The sequence below is a fragment of the Azolla caroliniana genome, unplaced genomic scaffold (assembly GCF_043228905.1).
Source record: "Azolla caroliniana isolate FFs.n. ecotype wild unplaced genomic scaffold, voAzoCaro1.0.p SCAF_1, whole genome shotgun sequence".
In the NCBI taxonomy this organism is placed as follows: domain Eukaryota; kingdom Viridiplantae; phylum Streptophyta; class Polypodiopsida; order Salviniales; family Salviniaceae; genus Azolla; species Azolla caroliniana.
Genome location: NW_028230436.1, coordinates 35,194,487 through 35,213,182, shown reverse-complemented (window position 1 = coordinate 35,213,182; position 18,696 = coordinate 35,194,487). Strand labels below are relative to the sequence as shown.

Here is an 18,696-nt window from a genome sequence, read left to right as displayed (position 1 = left end):
AAAATTGACCTTATATAGTCCATCATACATTCATAAATGTATGTCTGGAGCCATGACCTTATATGGTCCATCAATGTATTGCCGAGAGCACCAATTTAAATACAAAACACCTTTGGATTGGATGGACCACACTTCTCTAAGGATTCTCAAGTATGCTGTAATAAGCATGTGAAAGGTATATAAGTGTTAAGGTGAGCTTTACCCATTACTTTCTAATTAAAGAATATGCTGTCATTGCAAATAAAAAAGACTCCTCTAATGATTCTCAAATATGCCGTAATAAGCATATGAAAGGTATTCAAGTGTTAAGGTGAGCTTTACCCATTACTTTCTAATTAAAGAATATGCTGTCTTTGCAAATAAAAAAGACACGCCATGATTACATTTAACATGAGTTTTGAAATTAATGCCAGGTTGTTCATATTATAATACCATCTGTACATAGCTGCATAACCAAAAATAAAGAATTTACCTCTTGACACTAAGGATGCTTGAATTACCAAGCCATAGATATAAAACTGTTTATCATTGTCAATTTGTGCGACAAATCAGATTTTTGTAAATGTCTCTAATGTTCATAAAGAATGAAATCAAGAAATTTAACATCAATTAATTGTAATCTGTATGAACAAACCTCAACCTAATGTTTCCAAGAGAATTCATTTACAGGTGGTGCCTTTGATTATGACAATAAATTACAACTAATATTGCCCATGACAGCCAGATTAGACCAAAGCCTTCACATTGGAGATACACAAAGTCCATTCTATTCATTAGCAGGGATGAATTTCAAAGAAATGCTATTAACACAATGCCTTTCGTTTGTTGGTGTTGGAAATCCTTCACCTTTGAAAACATGGCCTAAATGCCCTCCACATGCAGCACAGGTTATTTCTATCCGGTATCCATCTGCATCAACCTGGAAAAAGGTGTCATTGTTCATTTTATCCTTTCATATTTCATATATTATTTCATCTCTCCCTCTCTCTCTCTGACTGTTGGCTAGGTGGTTCATCATAGCATCAAAGTCATAAAATTGAGAGAACCCAAGTCCAATCTTCGTCATGGGCTTGGCCCCATCTCATACATCGCAATCAGTCTCCAGTGGAAGTTAAAGAGAAAACTCCCTCTCTGTTTCTCAAACAGCATTGTATAATGCAACATAAGCGTAAGATCACTGTCAAACATCAGGATGGTGTACTGGTTCCCCAGTATTGTGGACAAGTATTAATCCATATATTTCCCAATGGAGGCTGGAGCTTCTAATAGCACTAAATTCTAATAATCCAACAACTAGTAATAAACCTTCCTAACCCTGCATACAATCAAATCACATGACTTGGTCATCAAGCTTATCTTATCTGTCAATACCTGCATCTTGCTTCTTCACACAATCTGTATTTTCAGGTCATCAACAGACAGTGAGGCATCATCAAGAGGCAGCACCCTACCACACCATCATGGCTAACATCATCAAAAACTATAACACACTAACTGCCAAACCTGAATAAATTGCAGCATCCTCTTAATCAGCCTGCAGGCCCTTTGGAATCCAATGCATCAGTCCACAATTCCCATCTTGCCATCAGACCCTTCTACTTAAGAGAGCTGAATAGCTGCCACCCATCAAGCTATCAGGATCCCTTCAGCATATCACCAGCCCAATCACCCACTCAAAACATCAACATCATTGCCACAGCCATCATGACAAACTCTCCTTCAAATATCACTAAAAGAAAGAGTGCAGCAGATCATAATGATTAATGTAACATGAGAAAGAACTGAAAAAGTTAAAAACAATTACACCAATTATGAAATACAACTGATGATGAAAACCATAGTAATAATTGGACGATGTCAGAAAATTTTATATGGTTCTTGAAATTTATTGGAGGGGAACTGTATGAGCTAAAAGAACTGATGCTACATTGTATTTTATGCACAATGGGCGTGGTTGAGGAGTGATGATAATACATATGCTCAGAGTGTCACAAGTGGCCCATTAACTGTGAACTCTGCAATAATCAATGCATCGATTACTTCGGAGATCAAGCACAAGCCAAGCCCTGCCATTGGGGAGGCAATAACACAGGATTAGACTGCAGCAAGAAAGAGTGCTGCATGGAGAAATTTCAGGTTTTACCAATGGAGACATTCCTCACTGTTCAGTTCATGCTATTAAGGCTTCATTACCACAAACAGATAGAAATAGTATGTTTCTGTGAGACAAATAACGTATTTGTCAAGAGTCATGTATCTGGTGAAGTTTACGAGTGTAACAAAATCCTGTGGGCTAAACTTAGAATGAAGCTTGAGATATCAGTTGTTTATTTCTGGATCCATCCTGCCTGATATTCATCAGTTATTGTACAGAGTAATGACTCTTAGCTATCGTGACACTTAATAGGATTCATGGACTAGGGATTCACACCAAGGTGACCGTGTATAAGCAAGTTTTCCCTTAATGAAAGTCAAAAAGCATGTAAACTGCCAGCTCCTTTGGAATAATGGTTCCAAATAACCAATGTCACAGCCTTGAACTCTCGGTGCTTATTGAAAACCTGTTCCTGGGAATGGCATACTGACAATCGGTAAAACTGCCAATCATAATTATGCTTGTGGAATATTTGAATATACTAAATATACTAGCAATCCCCCATAGTCCAAAAAAATTGTTGCATGCATCAGAATACCAAAAATATCTGTAAACATAGCTTGTGTTAACATGGCTGGAGAAATGATTGGTCAATACAGCTAAGATATCTACTAATAATAGCTCAGCTCAGAAAAGTGTGTCAGAATAACCTCACAACCTCAATTCAGTTTCAAAATATGTTCAGAAATATTATATTATTATCCCTATAGCATGTACACTAAAATCAACCAATTTTCACTAACAAAAAATACACTTATCAAACTCAGAATTTGAATGGGGTACAGATGAATTCAGACCTATTTGATTAGAGTTATAGAAACTCATCAATTGCATAATTTTCTTTCCACAAGCAACTGAAACAATTTCTGAATGGATGTGAGGCTGGTATACAATGGTCAATCATTTGCTACGATGTGTTTTCTAACAAGTGCATAGACTTTAGCTTTGGAAGCCCACCAGGAAATAATGGCAATTTAGTTAATGCATCAAAAGCTACGTTTAGTTGGTGACCTCCTGGAAAATTCCCATAGATGTAAGTTCATAAATAAGCTGGCGACAAAAATGACATTCTATCGGTTCAGGTAGCTGTCTGACCATTTTTTCCCAAGTTTGAAAAACATACAGTGTTAAACTTACCATATAAGTCCCAAGCCCAGCACAAAAGCAAAAACAAAAAATCACAAGAACTTGGCTGCCAATATAGGAATTTCAATACTCATCTAGTAGGCAGCAACTTGTCTCTGAAATTTCCCTACTATTACTAAAGGCCAATCATAACATTCCAAGAGTCCTGTCAAGTTGGTTGTAACTGACACTGAAAGCATGAAACCTGCTCTAACATTTGTACAAGTTTCTACAATATTGAAATTGATCATCTATGATTGCATAAGTAGAAATGGCAACTTGATATGAAATACGGGCTTGCTATAGCTTACTATAAGGACTTTTTATGTTATAAAAATCCTACCCAAAAATCCAATGCTGCATATGTAAAAACGAAAAATGCATTTACATAACCATGAATGCCAATTTGATGTGATATATAAACTTCATATAGCAGATTGCATCCTCACTAGTTTCTAAATTACTGAAATTAAATCTAACCATTCAAGACTAAATAAATGGAAAGGAAAATACATTGACATAATCAAATAAAATTGGGAAATACATATTTCATACAGTTTCATTGATAGCACCCGGAAGCCCCTCATAAAATGCTGGCCAGCCACACCCTGAGTCAAACTTGGTTATTGATTTGTACAACGGGGTTCCACAACCAGCACATTCATAGATACCTTCATCGTAGACTTTGTTATACTTCCCAGTTCCAGGAAACCTAGTCAAGAAGTGGAAAAGAGAAAACAACGTCAGACCTGTCTCCAAGATTGGTTTTAAACCATGGATGATCCATGAGGAAGCAATCCAAAGATAAACAAAAACATTAAAAGAGTGTTATATAAACAATACACAAAGAAGAATCATTGAACTTAAAATCGATAACCATTCCTAGAAGTTGATACCACAAGATCATGTTTCATTACATAAATCATCGTATAGAATCCTTATGAATATAAACCTCACTGCAAAAGGCTTCTTGAATCAAATGGGCAACTCACATAAAATCATTTTCTACAACAATGGAAAACTCACAAAGAACTTCTTTTTACATTAATGGAAAACTTTCTCAGAATCCATCTTCCATCTATGTATAACAATGGAGACTAGCACTAGAAACTCAAACCAGGGCCTTCATGTAATGAAAATAAACAAAATGCTTCTTACATAAATGGAATGTTCACACAGAGTGCACTGATATCAAAGGAAACGTTGAATAAAAGCCCTTCTTACATCTGAATGCATTAACTAATACAAAAGTGTTCTTACCCCATTAACTCACACAGATCAAATGAAAAACCTCGCTCAAAGGTTCTTGTACATCAATGGAGAACTCATCACACAAAAGTCCTACTACATCAAATGGAAGACCTCATACATCTGAATGCATTAACTGACACAAAAGCCATCTTATCACAATGGAAACCCTGATACCGAGTTATTCTTAGATCAAATGGAAAACCTCACTTGGAAGTCCTCGTACAACAATAAGAAACTCATCACACAAAAGTTCTACTAAATCAGAAGGAAGACCTCATAAAAAGTCGCCAGACATAGACAGAGAACTCACGACATCAAATGTATGGAAATCTTACAAAAGAGTCTTATTACATAAACAGAAACTTTATAAAAATATCTTCTTCTAGAAATCCTAATAAAAAGCTTAGATGAAAGGACCATCATAGGCGACATCATAAAAAAATCTTCTTGTTGCATCAATGGAAAATTTTGCGAAAAATAAGTTTCCCTACACCAACAAACTCACGTAAAAGAAGTGCCGTTGCATTAGTGGAAAACCTTATAAAGAATTTCTTCTTAGAACAATGGAAAATATTTTCCATTGCGAAAAATAAGTTTCCCTACACCAACAAACTCACGTAAAAGAAGTGCCGTTGCATTAGTGGAAAACCTTATAAAGAATTTCTTCTTAGAACAATGGAAAATATTACACGGAACTACACCAATGAAAAACTCACGCAACAGCAGTATCAAAGCAATGGAAAAAGAGATGGCGACAGCGAGAGAGAGAGAGAGAGACAGAGAGGTTACTCGGTGCCTTTCTGTCGAAGGATACGGAACTGTTCAGGAGAAAGAATCGCACGCCATTCCTGCTCAGACCTCTGAGCCTTAGCAGAAGGACCAGTAGAAGAAGAAGCCGAGGCTCGGGAAACCATCGCTCGTCTGGCAAAGAAGAAAGAAGCTCTCCCTTTCGTTGTTGCAGATGAAGATGACGATGTGAGAGATTTGGTTGACGATGCGAGAGATGCTAAGGAGAAGGAGAGAGCGGCCATGGCGATCTGCGAGAGAGAGAGAGAGAGAGAGAGAGAGAGAGAGATGGCGATACGCAGAAAAGAGGAAGGAAGGAATGAAGGGAAAAGAACGACAGGTGCTTTTTCTTTTTCATACACGTGGATATCTCCAAGACCATAGCCATACATTTTCTCTCCTCTCTCTCTCTCTTTCTGTCTCTTTTTTCTCTCTGACTATTTTGCCCTTTTTCATAGCTAATTGTAGAAGTGGTAAGCATAGTATCTACCATACGTGCATTCGAGAATGTTTCAACGAATGATAAATACCATACTTTTGGATTAACTATTTATTATGAGGTAATAAGCCTAACAAATAAAAAATTCATTAAAAAAAGGGGGAAAAACAAAAAAAAAACAAGGATGTTTGAATAACATTCGCATTCTTTTTCCAACGTAGGAAAACGAATGTTATGCTAGACGAACACGAATTTTACGTACTATGAGTTTGTTAGACTACTAACGTTATGTCTTGGGTTCGAAATCCAATTTCTTCATTCACACACACACACACACTCTCTCTCTCTCCATGTCTCTTTGGGGGTAAATTCTAATCCCATTTATAAGACCCAAAACCATTGAGCCTCCGACTTGAGGAGGCAACTTCAGCGTGGGCCTAAGAACCACCTTGTCCAAGGACAACATGGATTGTGAGTCGTGACAAAACATGTTGGAAATGTTGTAACTTCATGGATGTTTCTTCGCCTTCATTTTCGAGCGTGGTGAATGATGAACCTTGGTAAGGTAGGTGGGAGTGGGTGGAATGATGGTTGAAACTCTTGATGCATGTGCTTGATATCTCTTGACATTTGTCCGAATTCGACTCGATCGCCTTGTTGGGCCTTTCCAACAATATATTTATTGGTCGGTGCATGGCTACAAAAGCCTTGCACCACTTGCCGGATTGGATTCACCTTTGTTTAAGTTGTGGACGCTCATGGCCTTTTGTGATGTCCCTAGCATATGTAGGCCATTAAATGGTTTCTCACGCGACATGTATGTGTTTGCCTTGCAACCCTTCTTGCTTGCTTGAGTGTGAAGGCCCAAGTAACAAACTAACTTCCACATCCATACCTTCATCAAATGCAAGTGCAAATAAACTACACTTTTTAGTCATTGTTGAGTCGTGGAGTTTAGTCCATGAGAGCGTTTGCCTTTGTTTCAAAACACTAGTTGAGCACAAAAAGGAATATCAAGCCATGATCCATTACTTATCCCATTGTAGTTTTCTATCATAGTTTTTTGTACAATACAATAAGAGTGTGAGGATAAATCAAAAGTATGAAGAAGGGAGGATTACTTTTAATCCTATGGATTGAGACAACCCTTAAGGGCCAAGTTTGAACTTGCTTAAGGGCCTTTAGTTTTGGCTATAAAGATGAAGCTTAACTATCCTCATTGGGGACATTATTCAACAACATCGAGATTGCGATCTTTGTGGTGACTCACGTGCACTAGTATTAAGTACGACTCAAAGTTATTCAAGGTTCATGAATGTCTTGAATCTTGATCCCTTCGCTTGAGGGTGGGTGGATCAACACCCTTCTTTATCTCTCTGTCTCTTATCATCTTAACTATTTCCTTATTTTATGCTCACATTAGAATAAATCTTCTGACATTCATGCACGCATGAGTGCACACATTTACGCACATGCCATCCTTGCCCAACTAGTTCTCACACGCTAGGATGAGCACATGTTACTTGGTGCACCCAAATGTAGTAGGGATTATATGACAACATGAGTAGCATGGACGTGTGCGCCAAGACTAGTTGGTATTGTGTATATGCCTTCAACAAAAGATTAAGGATTAACCCAAAAACTCATGTTGGACATGATCTATTGAGCAAATCACAATCTAACTTAAAAGACAAAGGAGCAAGTTCTATTTCAAAAACTGTTCGGCTTAAAGGGAGGGTGTTGAGAAACAAGTTTAGCTTGCATAGAGTGTGATCGCATGCTTGCTAGTCCTTCTCCAAAGTTTTGATTTGACATGAAAGAGCAAGTTATGATATAATATTTGACTTAGTTGAGCTTAAGGGAGGGTTTTGAAAAATAAAGTCAACATGGATAGTGTGTGAATACATGATTAGTGGGTCATGATTATTAAAGGCCCACTACTAGTTATTCTTGAAAATATGTACCAAACTAAACATGTCATATGCATTTCATGAGAGAATATTCTCTATTCCACTTGCTCTAATGTTGGTCTTCGTCGAGAGAATGTAGAACAACGAGGATTTTGAGTCAATGTTAACCATCCAAGTTACTGTAAGACTAGCTTATAACATGGGAGGGCTCATGCGAGGAAAAGGGGCCCAAAAAAGAATTCCACAAGGAACTCATACGGGGAAAAGAATCCCATGACCTACATACATGGCAACGTAGCTTTCTCACACAATTACATCTAGACATAATACTTAAATTGTTTCCATCCCAATGCAAGAGTCGCAAGCGTGAGCACCTTTGTGAGGGATAATTGAGCAGGGCCCCACGCCCCCTAAGTGGCAAGGCATTTAAGGAATCGATACATGGCATTTCCGTATATTTGTTCTTTGTTTGTGTCTCACACGAAGAAGGTTGAGACGATCCCCACTTGGCTATAATCTCAAAGCCCCTAGAGGGTGATTTGTGGATATGATTTCTCTCTTAAAGAAACAAAGACAAGAAGCAAATTTTAGTCTCTAAGAGAAGAACTTGTATGTGGATATGGTTTCACTTTGTTTTTCTCTCACAAACAGAACAGAAGCAGGGGAATAAGAAAAACACACATTCTGTCTCTGTTTAATCAGATGAAAAATGCTTGGGAATAGAGAGAGAAGAAATGGCATTTTTAGTGATGGGCGGTCACCATCCATCTCTACTATCTTCTTCTTCTTCTTCATTGCTCTGTTTCAGGTTAAAGAGCAATGACACTCTGTTCAGGCTCCATCTTCTGCAAATCGCCCACAAGAGCAAAAGCAAAAACTTGTTCTCTGGTTTGATCTTCTGCTCTTCTCAGATCAAAGTCACAAATCAAAGGGATTTGAAGCTTTCTTCTCCTTTTCTCTGCTCTCAACAACAACAACACTATCAGGAAGAAGAACAGAGTATTTCTCCAAAAGCATTGTTTCTCCCTAATCTGGTATTTGCCATTTTTTCTTTGTTTTTCCGCTGTTTCTGTATTTTGTTTTCGAAGAAATAAGATAATGAATGATTTGCCTTGAGCACTAACATTAACTTCATTATCTAGAGTTCGTATATGCCATTCGGCATATCTACATTAGTTGACATTACTCAATGCTTTGTTATGAACCTCAAGCATAGCCAAATAACTTGGGTTCATTAGCTAGAGTAGTCCCATTAGCTATTGGACAACCTTTGGCCACACAAGGCTATGGTTTGGTTTCACAAATCTTATGGTTTAGTTAGTCCATTTTTTAGAATCGTGTTGATTGCAATTATTGTCTTACAAAATACTGCAAAGTTTTCTTATTCCTTAATTGAAAATTTCCCTTAATGTTTTTACTAACGAGCTCAATTTTCACATATACCTTTGTACTAGGTGGATAAGGTGTTTGGGCCGCCCATATTTGAAGCTTCGAAGCTTGATGTAATATTTTTAGGAATGAGCGTCGATGAACATCCTGAAATCCTTCCGAGAATCTATACTCTAACGCATTGTGACATCACTGCAATGCTCACTCTCACAATCTCTCAAAGCATCAATAAAACCCAGGTGCAACATAATTTCTCTAGCAACAACTACATTGCACCATTTTCGATCAATTTATGAAGGAATGTTGTAGTGCACTAACTCATTCATTGAAACATGTATTGTCGGAAATTGGATGTAAAAATTTGTTAAGTAAGACTTTAGTTGAGGATCCCATCATGTCTTACAAATAGCTACAGCTTTGCAGTTGCAAGGGTGGTATCAGAGGCTTCAGAGAGATGAAGTGATTGCAATATGGAGAAAATGCCAAGGCGCCATGTCTCTCCATGTACATTGCCATATCAGTGGTGACCACATGCTGCTAGAAACCTTTGCAAGTCTAAGATTCTATATTTTCAAGAAGGAACTCCCCTTGGTGAGCCCAAATGTAACACATGCATGCAAGAGATGCTTTCTATCTCTGCCTGTGCTTATTATTGGTGGATTATATTTTTGTAGGTGTTAGAAGCTTTTCGGCATGGAGATCAAGCCCTTCTAAAGAAGTATCCAGGTATATTTAGTTTCTGGATTAAACAAATCTTTGCCCTTTTGTGGTTCTAAAATAGAACGTTATTTCGTATTGTTCACATAGTGTTTTAGAGCTCTGTTTCACTTGGGATATTGTTTTACACCTTTTTGGTACTAGAAAAAAGATTTTTTTGTTGTGATTCACACTCTAAATCTTAATCACCTAAAGAGTGAGTTTTTCTCATTGCGTATAGTTCTGTTATAAATCAATGTTCTTATGCATAATTGGTTCTAGGAAGAGAGTTGCTTGTTAACTTTCACTCACTAAACTCATAATTGCATTCGTGTATGTATATGTTGCTAGGGAAAAGAGTCATTTGTTATCTCATATTCATGCTCTAACAAATCATAAATGTTGTCAAATCAGAGCTAGATCAAGCCACAGTGTGGGTATATTTCCAATCAAATGTGCACAAATTTGATAGAGTGGAGTACTGGGGACCCCTAGAGTCCAGAGGTCAAGGAATTGGTGAAGACTCGATAGTGGAGAATTTGAGGAAGAAACCTATTGAATGTAATGTACCATGCCATTGTTGTTTTCCAAAATTGAAAAGGAAAAATTAAACTTGCATTGCTACCAAGGGCTCAGATCTGCTTCTGTGAAAACTAAATTTAAGTAAAAACTAAAGATTTGCAACCTTCTGACACATCTTCATACTACCATCATTAAGAAACATGTATGTGATTTTTTTTCCAGCCATGCCACCTGGTTTTGTAAAACCACTGGATTCGCAAGAATCAACATCTTATTTTCTTCTTTTTTAGGGGTTTTCATCTTTGTACTATACCCTTTTCACTCCACAAGTAATGCATTAAAGCAATAATGACTATTCATGTCTAAAAAGAAGCCTGAGGTCATCTTTTTGTATTTTTTTAATGGTAAAGAAGTTTCCATTATTGGCTCATTCTAAACAATCTGTAATAATTTTATCCAAAAAGGACAACGAGAACACAATGCATAAGTTACTTTTAATTATGAGGAGAGCTACAATTACAGTAAGAAAAGGAAGGGATATGCCACCATGTCCTATTTAGCAATTACTATCCACTTAGTTGCACGTTTAAGAGCTTGTTCTAGCTATTTCTAGGCTGAAAACGATTGAAGTGGAAGGGAAGGGAAATCAGAAAATTTGGAAAGATTGTGTGCAAGTTGATCATGTTGAATGATACAAGCATTACAAATGTGATGAAAATCATTGCCTAAAATGTGGTGTGGATTTTGATGGTTGAAAGCTTGGCATAATCAAGTTTTGAGTTGATACTCCCATTCTGCATAATCAAAGGGGAAGATTCTAGTAGGTTTTGTGAGCATTTAATCACATGGCAAAAAATAATAATTTAAAAATAGTCTGTCATCTACCATTGTTGTTGGAGTAGATTTAAAAAATTCCTCATAAAACATTATTTCCATTTGATGTTAGAAATGATATTTGTTCAATGCCTAGAGGAATATATTTAAGCTCTTGGAAAGGTCCCCTCAATGATCAATGCTTGCACCAGATACGGACTGAACTGTCTCGTGATGTTCTGATCCCAACTCACATACCACTTTAATGGGTGAACATCCCAACCATTGGGACATACTATTGCCCCATTTGGCAAAGAGCTAACATTGAGGCACTAAACACCTCTTGTCAAGGAGAAATGAAACCAGAAGCACACATAGGTAGATTGGAAACTCCCTACGATAGGATTTTCCAATCTCTAAGGAAAATATACAAATCTAGAAGCTAATTTCATATATCTTATAGATCCCCAAGAAGTCAGAAATCTTTGGACAAACAAACAAGAAATTTATTTTGGCTTTACTAAACTCATGTTATTTGATCCAAGGGTTATAAAATAATGAAACCAGAAGCACACATAGGTAGATTGGAAACTCCCTACGATAGGATTTTCCAATCTCTAAGGAAAATATACAAATCTAGAAGCTAATTTCATATATCTTATAGATCCCCAAGAAGTCAGAAATCTTTGGACAAACAAACAAGAAATTTATTTTGGCTTTACTAAACTCATGTTATTTGATCCAGGGGTTATAAAATGAAGGCAAGAATAATTTAAGGATGTTACTTAAAGAATAAAAGCAAAAGCACATTTTATTAGATCTGTGTGGGAAGGCTAAACGAAACCTTGTTTTTCTAATTTTTTCTAGATCATACAAATCTTCAGTGCATAAATTGATCCACTATGTATGATGAAGTCCTTCAAGTGGATTCTGAATCATCTCACCAGCAACTTGAACATTTTCTAAGAGATACTAAATGTAATCATCCAGCTTTTAAAAGAACGTCCACTTAATTTTCCTCGATTTGGCAATTTCATATTTGCTTCCACAAATTTACTTGCTACTGCTGAAGAACATACTACCATCATACCCTAACTCATATTAACCTCTACTTGTCCTTGCTGATTGTTCTCATGGTAACAATACCATAAGTTTTGTAGCATCTCGACTCATTCAGGATCTTCAGTGAAGAACATACAATGCTCCTGCCCAAACAACTCATATTAACCTCTACTTGTCCTTGCTGATTGTTGTCATGGGAACAAAACCAGAAGGCTGTAGCATCTTCCACACATTCAGGATCTTCAGGATAATCAAAATTTAAAAGTATCCATCAAATATTATAATCCATGTAAAAAATGTTTTAGACACATTCTCAAAAATGAAACAAATTCAATATCATATGAGAAATTTCTTTTTTCTGTATCATTACATGGGACATAAGCTAATTGAAATTTAAAAGTGTCTAGATTATAATCCATGTAAAATCTCTTATACAAGTCCATAAAATGAAACAATCTCAATATCAATCACATAAGAATTTTCCTTTCCCTATATCATTACATTGGATATATGGAATTTAAAGCTAGGAAGGAAACGGATGTGTGCTTTACTGAGGAAGATGGTCCATCAGAAAACATCGATAAAGAATATGGAAAATGATTCAAACCTTATTATTCCAACCCAGTTTCCTCGTTCTTTCCTTCTTATTCACACATAGAAATTAACTGCCTTCATTGAGTTCCATTTGCATAGCAGCCAAATGCCAAGTATCATAACCTGATTAATACATCAGTTTCTGACCAAGGATCAACATGAATTTTCGCTTCTTTCCTTCGGATTGTGGGTTATATTCATTGCTACTTTTCAAGCGATTTGGTTTTGGTGAGCAGATGTTTTTTTCCTTTTGTTACAGCCTGGGCAAGTCAAAATGACAGTTGTTTCTTTCTCATGTCTCTTAGGCCTTTACGGGTTTTGTGAGACAATATATCTTCCTTCCTTTCTTTCTCTCACAAGAGTTACATTTAGCATTATCAGCCATCTTCCCCCCATGCTTCATCCCTGAGCTTCTGTCGCATGAGAAGCCGTTCCTTTCTATCTGATTCTTGTTTCTGAGAGCTTTGGAATTTGCTTCTAGGTGCTGATTTATTGTCTATCCCTTGCCTTCTTAGTGCACCCATTATCATTCTGTGTGCTGCTTGAGAAGATGTGGCGGGGCGTGGAGCAGGCGGTTGAAGATCTGTTCAAGTAGGGTCATTTAGAAAAGCATAACATTCAAAGAAAAATTAATTACATTCAAACCAAATTCATCATTGATCAATAATGACCCTAAAAACTAAATAGAGTTTTGAGGGGCATTTTTGTAGTTTGCTAAATATAAGGGTTATCTTATCATTCCTTTGAAAACTGAGAGCATGTAAATCTTAAAACTGAATAAAATCCTATTAAATATGCACAGAATTGGGGGTATTTCCATGTTTACTGAAAAATTTTTGAACTGGAAAATGAAGTTACATAAATATTAATCCATATTGAGACAACAAAAGCTGTTTTTTTGAAACAATTGCACATACACATATATACCTTGCTTATTAACCAGGCCGACTAATTCACTATCCTCGTTCAATTCTTCAAGCTTAAATTCTGGATTATTTACCGACTTTAAAGCCTCTCTAGCTGACATTTCAACAAAGACATGCGTTAAGATCCTCCATTTCCAAAGCTTTGGCATTCTAAATACCAAGGCATATGCATTCTATTTCCAAATCTCTGATCATTCATTAATATCTTGAAGGAAAAAAGGCATGTCATAGAGAAATACCAAATTCTGGATTCCTGAAAACTGCTAGTGCAGTAGTGTCATTGACCCACCGTATTGTAACACCATTTCTTAATGCAAAAGCCTCAAAAAGGTTTTCCAAATCTTTCGTTGTAACCTTCGGTGAAAAAGTGACCATCAGCACGTGCCGAACTCCACAAACAGCTACAAAACACAAAGAAAATTAATACTTTTCCCATTGCTTTAAAAATCTCTAAAAACTACTTACCTTTAGCATCTCCCATGTCACTTTCATCTTCCATATCAAGGCTTTCATTAGGGCTCAAAACTGGCCGATCACAACGCATGCCCATCTCTCCATAGGTAAAAGCCCCTCTTCCACGTTGCTTGTATGTACTCCGATCATGTGTGGAAACCTCAGTTGCAGTTTTTGATGATGTAGACAGGGTACCCAACTTTAACAAACCTTCAGATAGAGCAGTTTCCCACTCTGCATTGTCACATTTGAATGAGCTGTTATTTAAGGAGTGATCATTATAGAAAAAACAAACGAGTGTATATAAGAAACAAATCAGAAGCATGGTTTTTGCCTAACAAAAGAACAGTTTATGGATACTAAGAGACAAGTTGTACAGATACTAAATTCTTCCAATTTTGTTATAACCTATTGCAATGCTGTTCTATTTTATAGATTTGTATGGTTACCATTTCGACTACGTTAATTACACAGTTGTCACAATAATGAACAAACAATTTCTTCTTTAATAATTCCTAAATTATATTTTATTTATGGTGATAGTGACGCTGTTTTATTTTATATCTTTATAATTACTATCGGGTTAGTCACAACATTATCAGATAATTATGTTTCAAAAACATAATCAGCTCTTCTTTAAACTATGTTATCCTCATCCATCACATTGAAAAAAGTTATCATTTTTAGACATCTCCCTTAACCTGCATTATTTTTCTGTAGATATAGTTCATACTAGCATCAAATTGCTCATATCCATGTTACCAACATTGACAACATATGTTGCATACAGGATGTCACCCTCCATAGCTTTTTAGAAGGATTTTTTTTGCTCAGGCCTCTCCGGAGAGGGGCCCTCTTTGCCTTTCACCTAAGCTGCACAAGAATAGCTCAATGACAATCCCAGGGAACAGTGAAGCTTCATAGGGTTTTTGTCCAGGTGTGGGTAGTCCGCATCTTCACAGACATGTATATTTCACATTGTCTTTCTCTGAGACACAATCGTTATGCATTTCATGCAGGTAGGAACTTACCCAACAAGGAATTTCATTACTTTAGGACTGTTATAGTTACGGCCACTGTTCACTGGTTTGCCCTTTCATCAGGTCATAACTCCCTTAACCTTCTGACACTGAGCTTTTTAGAAGGAATTTTTAGTTGGCTCCATAGAGACAAAAATTTCCATGCATCATATCCAGATGTTTCATATGGTCATAGAAGCTTTCTTCGCATCGTGAGAGACAGCCAGAGAGAAGTATCTCACATCATTTACTTGCAAAGCTCTGTGCATCTGCTACCAATTCATATCCTCACTGTTCACAATCCATTGAAGAGAAGAAAGCATAGGCGGGAGGACCTATTGAACATTTTATTCAGAATTCCGGTCATAATAAGTGAAATATGATTGTCACATCTATATCTTGGGATTTAGTATGAAAGAGAAAGGCATAGGCAGAGGAGCAATTGTATATTTTATTTAGATTTCCTATCATAAGTGAGATATGATTGTAACATCTATATCTCGGGATTTAGCAGCTTCATAATAGTAATTCTACATAACAAACTTGAGTTCACGAAATGTACCTTCAATGCATCTACTGAATTGGAATGCAGGAAAAGCATTAAATTTCTCAGTTGATTGTTAAATCTTGCAGGTTTTCTGAAGGGTAAGCATAAATGGTCATTAAATAGTTTTTTCCATAGGACCCATACTTTAATGCCTTTGACTCACTGATAAAGAAGGTAAGGTGATAAAAAAGAATAAATAGAAAACAATGCTTTAGATGGAAATTTTACCTTCTTCACAAGTTGATCCAGACTCGGATGATTCCGGATGCCTTCCTTGCACATCTATAGAATTGTTCTCCTCTCCTTGCACGTCTATAGAATTATTCTCCTCTTCTTTAGCTCTAATTCCACAATCTACTGATGGAGAATCTATCACCCTGATACAATAGAAGACTTAGGCGTTGATAGATTGATCATCTAGATTCTAAACCATATACGCATAACCTGAGCTCAAAAGAAGGGAAGAAGAAAGAAGAAAGACAAAAAGAAGTTCGTGATACCATTGAAAACCAAAATTTCATCAGGTGCTCTAAACCGTGGACGCCTGACCTTGATGAAGAAGAAAAGGGAATCGAATATCTAAACCACACTTACTGACCATAAAAGAAAGAAAATAAAGAGAGACAAAACAAGTCTCTGATACCAAGATGAGCTTCAACCATGCATAATCTTAACTTACCAAGATGAGCTTCAACCATGCATAACCTGACCTCAAAAAGCAAAAAAGAAACAGAAACAAGGAAGAACAAGAAAAACAAGAAAAACAAGTACCTGATACCCTGACTTGATAGGGTTATGACCTAAACCCTAACTTGAAAACAGTATGTAATATAAGCATATATCTTCCGCTAGAAGAAATAAGAAAAACAGAAACAAGTTCCGATACCATAAAAACCCTAGTTTGATAAGATAATTGATCGAAACGTTAATAATACGAAGAAGAGGAGAAGTACCTGAGATCAGCAAGGGCTTCTGCTCTCTTTTTTATAAGGAGGGCAGAGGAAAGGCACGAATCAGCTTTAATGGAGAGACCTTGAGAGTTGTAGAGAGAAGCTAGGTCAAAAAGAGCTGCAGAGAGGGTTAGGTTAGAAGAGGAGGCTTCCCTCTGCTCGAGATCGGCCACGATTCCCTCTAGAAGTTTCTGAGCTTCTCCGGTTTCACCGTCATCGACCAAATCCTCGACCTTCTGAGTCCACTTGGGGGTCCCCTGTTCCTCTTGCTGAGCCATGATCCCCTGTTTCTCTTCGTGTTTTCGTCTTATGCTTCAAAAACCTCTGAAAACTTATATCAATAACAACATACATATCATGATACATAGCAACCGAACCCCCCGAACCGGTTTAGGCTTAACCGGTTTGGCTTAGATAAAGCAAACCAGTTAAGCCTAACCCGAACCATTGTTATAATCTTGTTTGGGTTTTCGGTGCCTATTCCTAGAAGGAGCTCCAAAAGAAGCCATTCTTCCACGATTGATTGCTGAACCTTGGTTGTTTCTTCTCGTCACTATGACAGTGCTACGGGTCATGATGGTGTATGCGTTGTGCTTTACACACCATTGTTATGTTGCTCGATTTCATTGTAATTGATCGACACTATTTTGAGGTTCATTTTGATGCCATGAGAAGTTGCATGTAGTGTTTCAGGGTTTGATGAAATAAGTGTATCCAAATCTTTGGTTGTGTCGAGCAAGATGGCATCAATGTATGCTTTGGTGTCATGATAAACCGCCTACAAGTAGTATCTATTTGTCTAACAAAGATCCAATGAAGTAATTCTATTCATATTGTAGCTTGGGCCACAACATATCAAATGATGAGACAAAATTGTTCCGTTAGTGTTTTGATGTTCATACTTAGGATTGGGTCCTTAATGAGGAATAAGATGTCTCATGTCTAATTAAACGAGTACATAATATTGGCTCTAGTAAGGGAGGTGGTTGATCTTCTATCTATTGTCACTATATCGGCATTGAGAACCTGCCTATTATTATTATTATTATTTAGAGTTTACGTGATATCTCCACAAAGTTAAGTCTAATGATGCTTAATTTGGAATATTACAAAGAAAGTGTGCAATCTCTATGGCCCCTATTTGATGGATGTTTCACCCTCAAATTAGGGGCATAGGGATTGCACACTTCATAATCTTCTGGAGGTTTATATCCGTAGGCAACACATGAAATTGCACATACTATTAAACAACTTGACATCATGGGTTGAGACCTAATTAGTCTGCATTGGCCCAACTTGTCTCTTCTATGATCCAAAAGCATGCAATAAATGGATATTCCTCCAAATGAGGCTTTACAAGTGCACATTGAGTCGCAACAACGAGATTGTCTTCCTTGGGTATCATTCATTAAAAGGTAGCTTAAGCTTCATCGTTTTACATGGCAACATTGAACATTCCAATATTGATTGTGTGGTGTTAAAACTCAGGATTTCTAATGTTCAGGTAGTTAGTTTGAGTTTCCAACCCAGTTAATTATTACACTTGTCAAGCCCATCATGTTCAATGCCAAAAGTTCACAATCCAAAGAGTGAAATTACATATAGCATAGCACTTTTAAGCAAAAGGAAACACCACTAAAAGTTGTACTATGTAAGTGGGATGATCTACTCATGGTAAAAATGTTATGAACAAAATATTCACCACGCTGTAAAGCGTACAACAATTTGTAATAAAATCAAGTGACATTAAAGCAAAATACATTGAAGGATCGTGGAGAGTGGGATTTTATAATTCTAGATATTTTAGTCATTAAATTCAAGGATTAACATATAGAGAATAATTGCAAGCTAAGTTTCAAGGACATGATTTGACATATGAGAAATGTAAGATTGTATAAAAACTAGGCATGAATATCACATAATCCATTCAAAGTCTAAAAAAGTGTGAACATATCTACAAATGATATAAACAAAATATATGTCTATCACAACTTCTTCTCTCAACAATGATTTGCATTCAAAACAACTACTTGTTGCTCCCTAATCTTTGGTGACATGA

General features: G+C 36.7%; 3 protein-coding genes across 3 annotated transcripts; 1 reads left to right on the top strand and 2 right to left on the bottom strand.

The window, feature by feature from the left end:
* Window positions 1-590: 590 nt before the first annotated feature.
* Window positions 591-5,621, bottom strand: LOC147870107 (peptide methionine sulfoxide reductase B5-like). Its single transcript, XM_087337081.1, has 3 exons — window positions 5,321-5,621; window positions 3,836-3,992; window positions 591-919 (listed from the first exon to the last, which is right to left on the bottom strand). The coding sequence occupies exons 1-3, from the start codon at window positions 5,560-5,562 to the stop codon at window positions 767-769; spliced, it is 552 nt and encodes a 183-aa protein (XP_087193207.1). The 5' UTR covers window positions 5,563-5,621; the 3' UTR covers window positions 591-766.
* A 2,606-nt stretch (window positions 5,622-8,227) lies between these two features.
* LOC147870106 (protein STAY-GREEN homolog, chloroplastic-like) lies at window positions 8,228-10,445 on the top strand. The gene is made up of 5 exons (XM_087337070.1): window positions 8,228-8,700; window positions 9,121-9,294; window positions 9,479-9,646; window positions 9,730-9,781; window positions 10,166-10,445. Exons 1-5 carry the CDS (start codon window positions 8,401-8,403, stop codon window positions 10,360-10,362), a joined length of 891 nt encoding a protein of 296 aa, XP_087193196.1. The 5' UTR covers window positions 8,228-8,400; the 3' UTR covers window positions 10,363-10,445.
* Window positions 10,446-12,539: 2,094 nt separating this feature from the next.
* On the bottom strand, window positions 12,540-16,967 carry LOC147870105 (coiled-coil protein). Its single transcript, XM_087337025.1, has 6 exons — window positions 16,641-16,967; window positions 15,916-16,064; window positions 14,134-14,355; window positions 13,908-14,069; window positions 13,670-13,762; window positions 12,540-13,325 (listed from the first exon to the last, which is right to left on the bottom strand). Exons 1-6 carry the CDS (start codon window positions 16,913-16,915, stop codon window positions 13,120-13,122), a joined length of 1,107 nt encoding a protein of 368 aa, XP_087193151.1. The 5' UTR covers window positions 16,916-16,967; the 3' UTR covers window positions 12,540-13,119.
* Window positions 16,968-18,696: the final 1,729 nt, after the last annotated feature.

Excerpts from the sequence above, each read along its gene's own strand:
- LOC147870105 (XM_087337025.1), bottom strand. The coding sequence starts at position 16,915 with ATGGCTCAGCAAGAGGAACAGGGGACCCCCAAGTGGACTCAGAAGGTC. Across the intron at positions 14,070-14,133 it reads TGACATGGGAGATGCTAAAG|CTGTTTGTGGAGTTCGGCAC; the intron begins GTAAGTAGTTTT and ends TGTGTTTTGTAG. Across the intron at positions 13,326-13,669 it reads CGGCCTGGTTAATAAGCAAG|ATCTTCAACCGCCTGCTCCA; the intron begins GTATATATGTGT and ends CTACTTGAACAG.
- LOC147870106 (XM_087337070.1), top strand. The coding sequence starts at position 8,401 with ATGGCATTTTTAGTGATGGGCGGTCACCATCCATCTCTACTATCTTCT. Across the intron at positions 9,295-9,478 it reads AAAGCATCAATAAAACCCAG|TTGCAAGGGTGGTATCAGAG; the intron begins GTGCAACATAAT and ends ACAGCTTTGCAG. Across the intron at positions 9,647-9,729 it reads TCAAGAAGGAACTCCCCTTG|GTGTTAGAAGCTTTTCGGCA; the intron begins GTGAGCCCAAAT and ends ATATTTTTGTAG.
- LOC147870107 (XM_087337081.1), bottom strand. The coding sequence starts at position 5,562 with ATGGCCGCTCTCTCCTTCTCCTTAGCATCTCTCGCATCGTCAACCAAA. Across the intron at positions 3,993-5,320 it reads CTTCGACAGAAAGGCACCGA|GTTTCCTGGAACTGGGAAGT; the intron begins GTAACCTCTCTG and ends CTTCTTGACTAG. Across the intron at positions 920-3,835 it reads CGGGTGCTATCAATGAAACT|GTTGATGCAGATGGATACCG; the intron begins GTATGAAATATG and ends ACCTTTTTCCAG.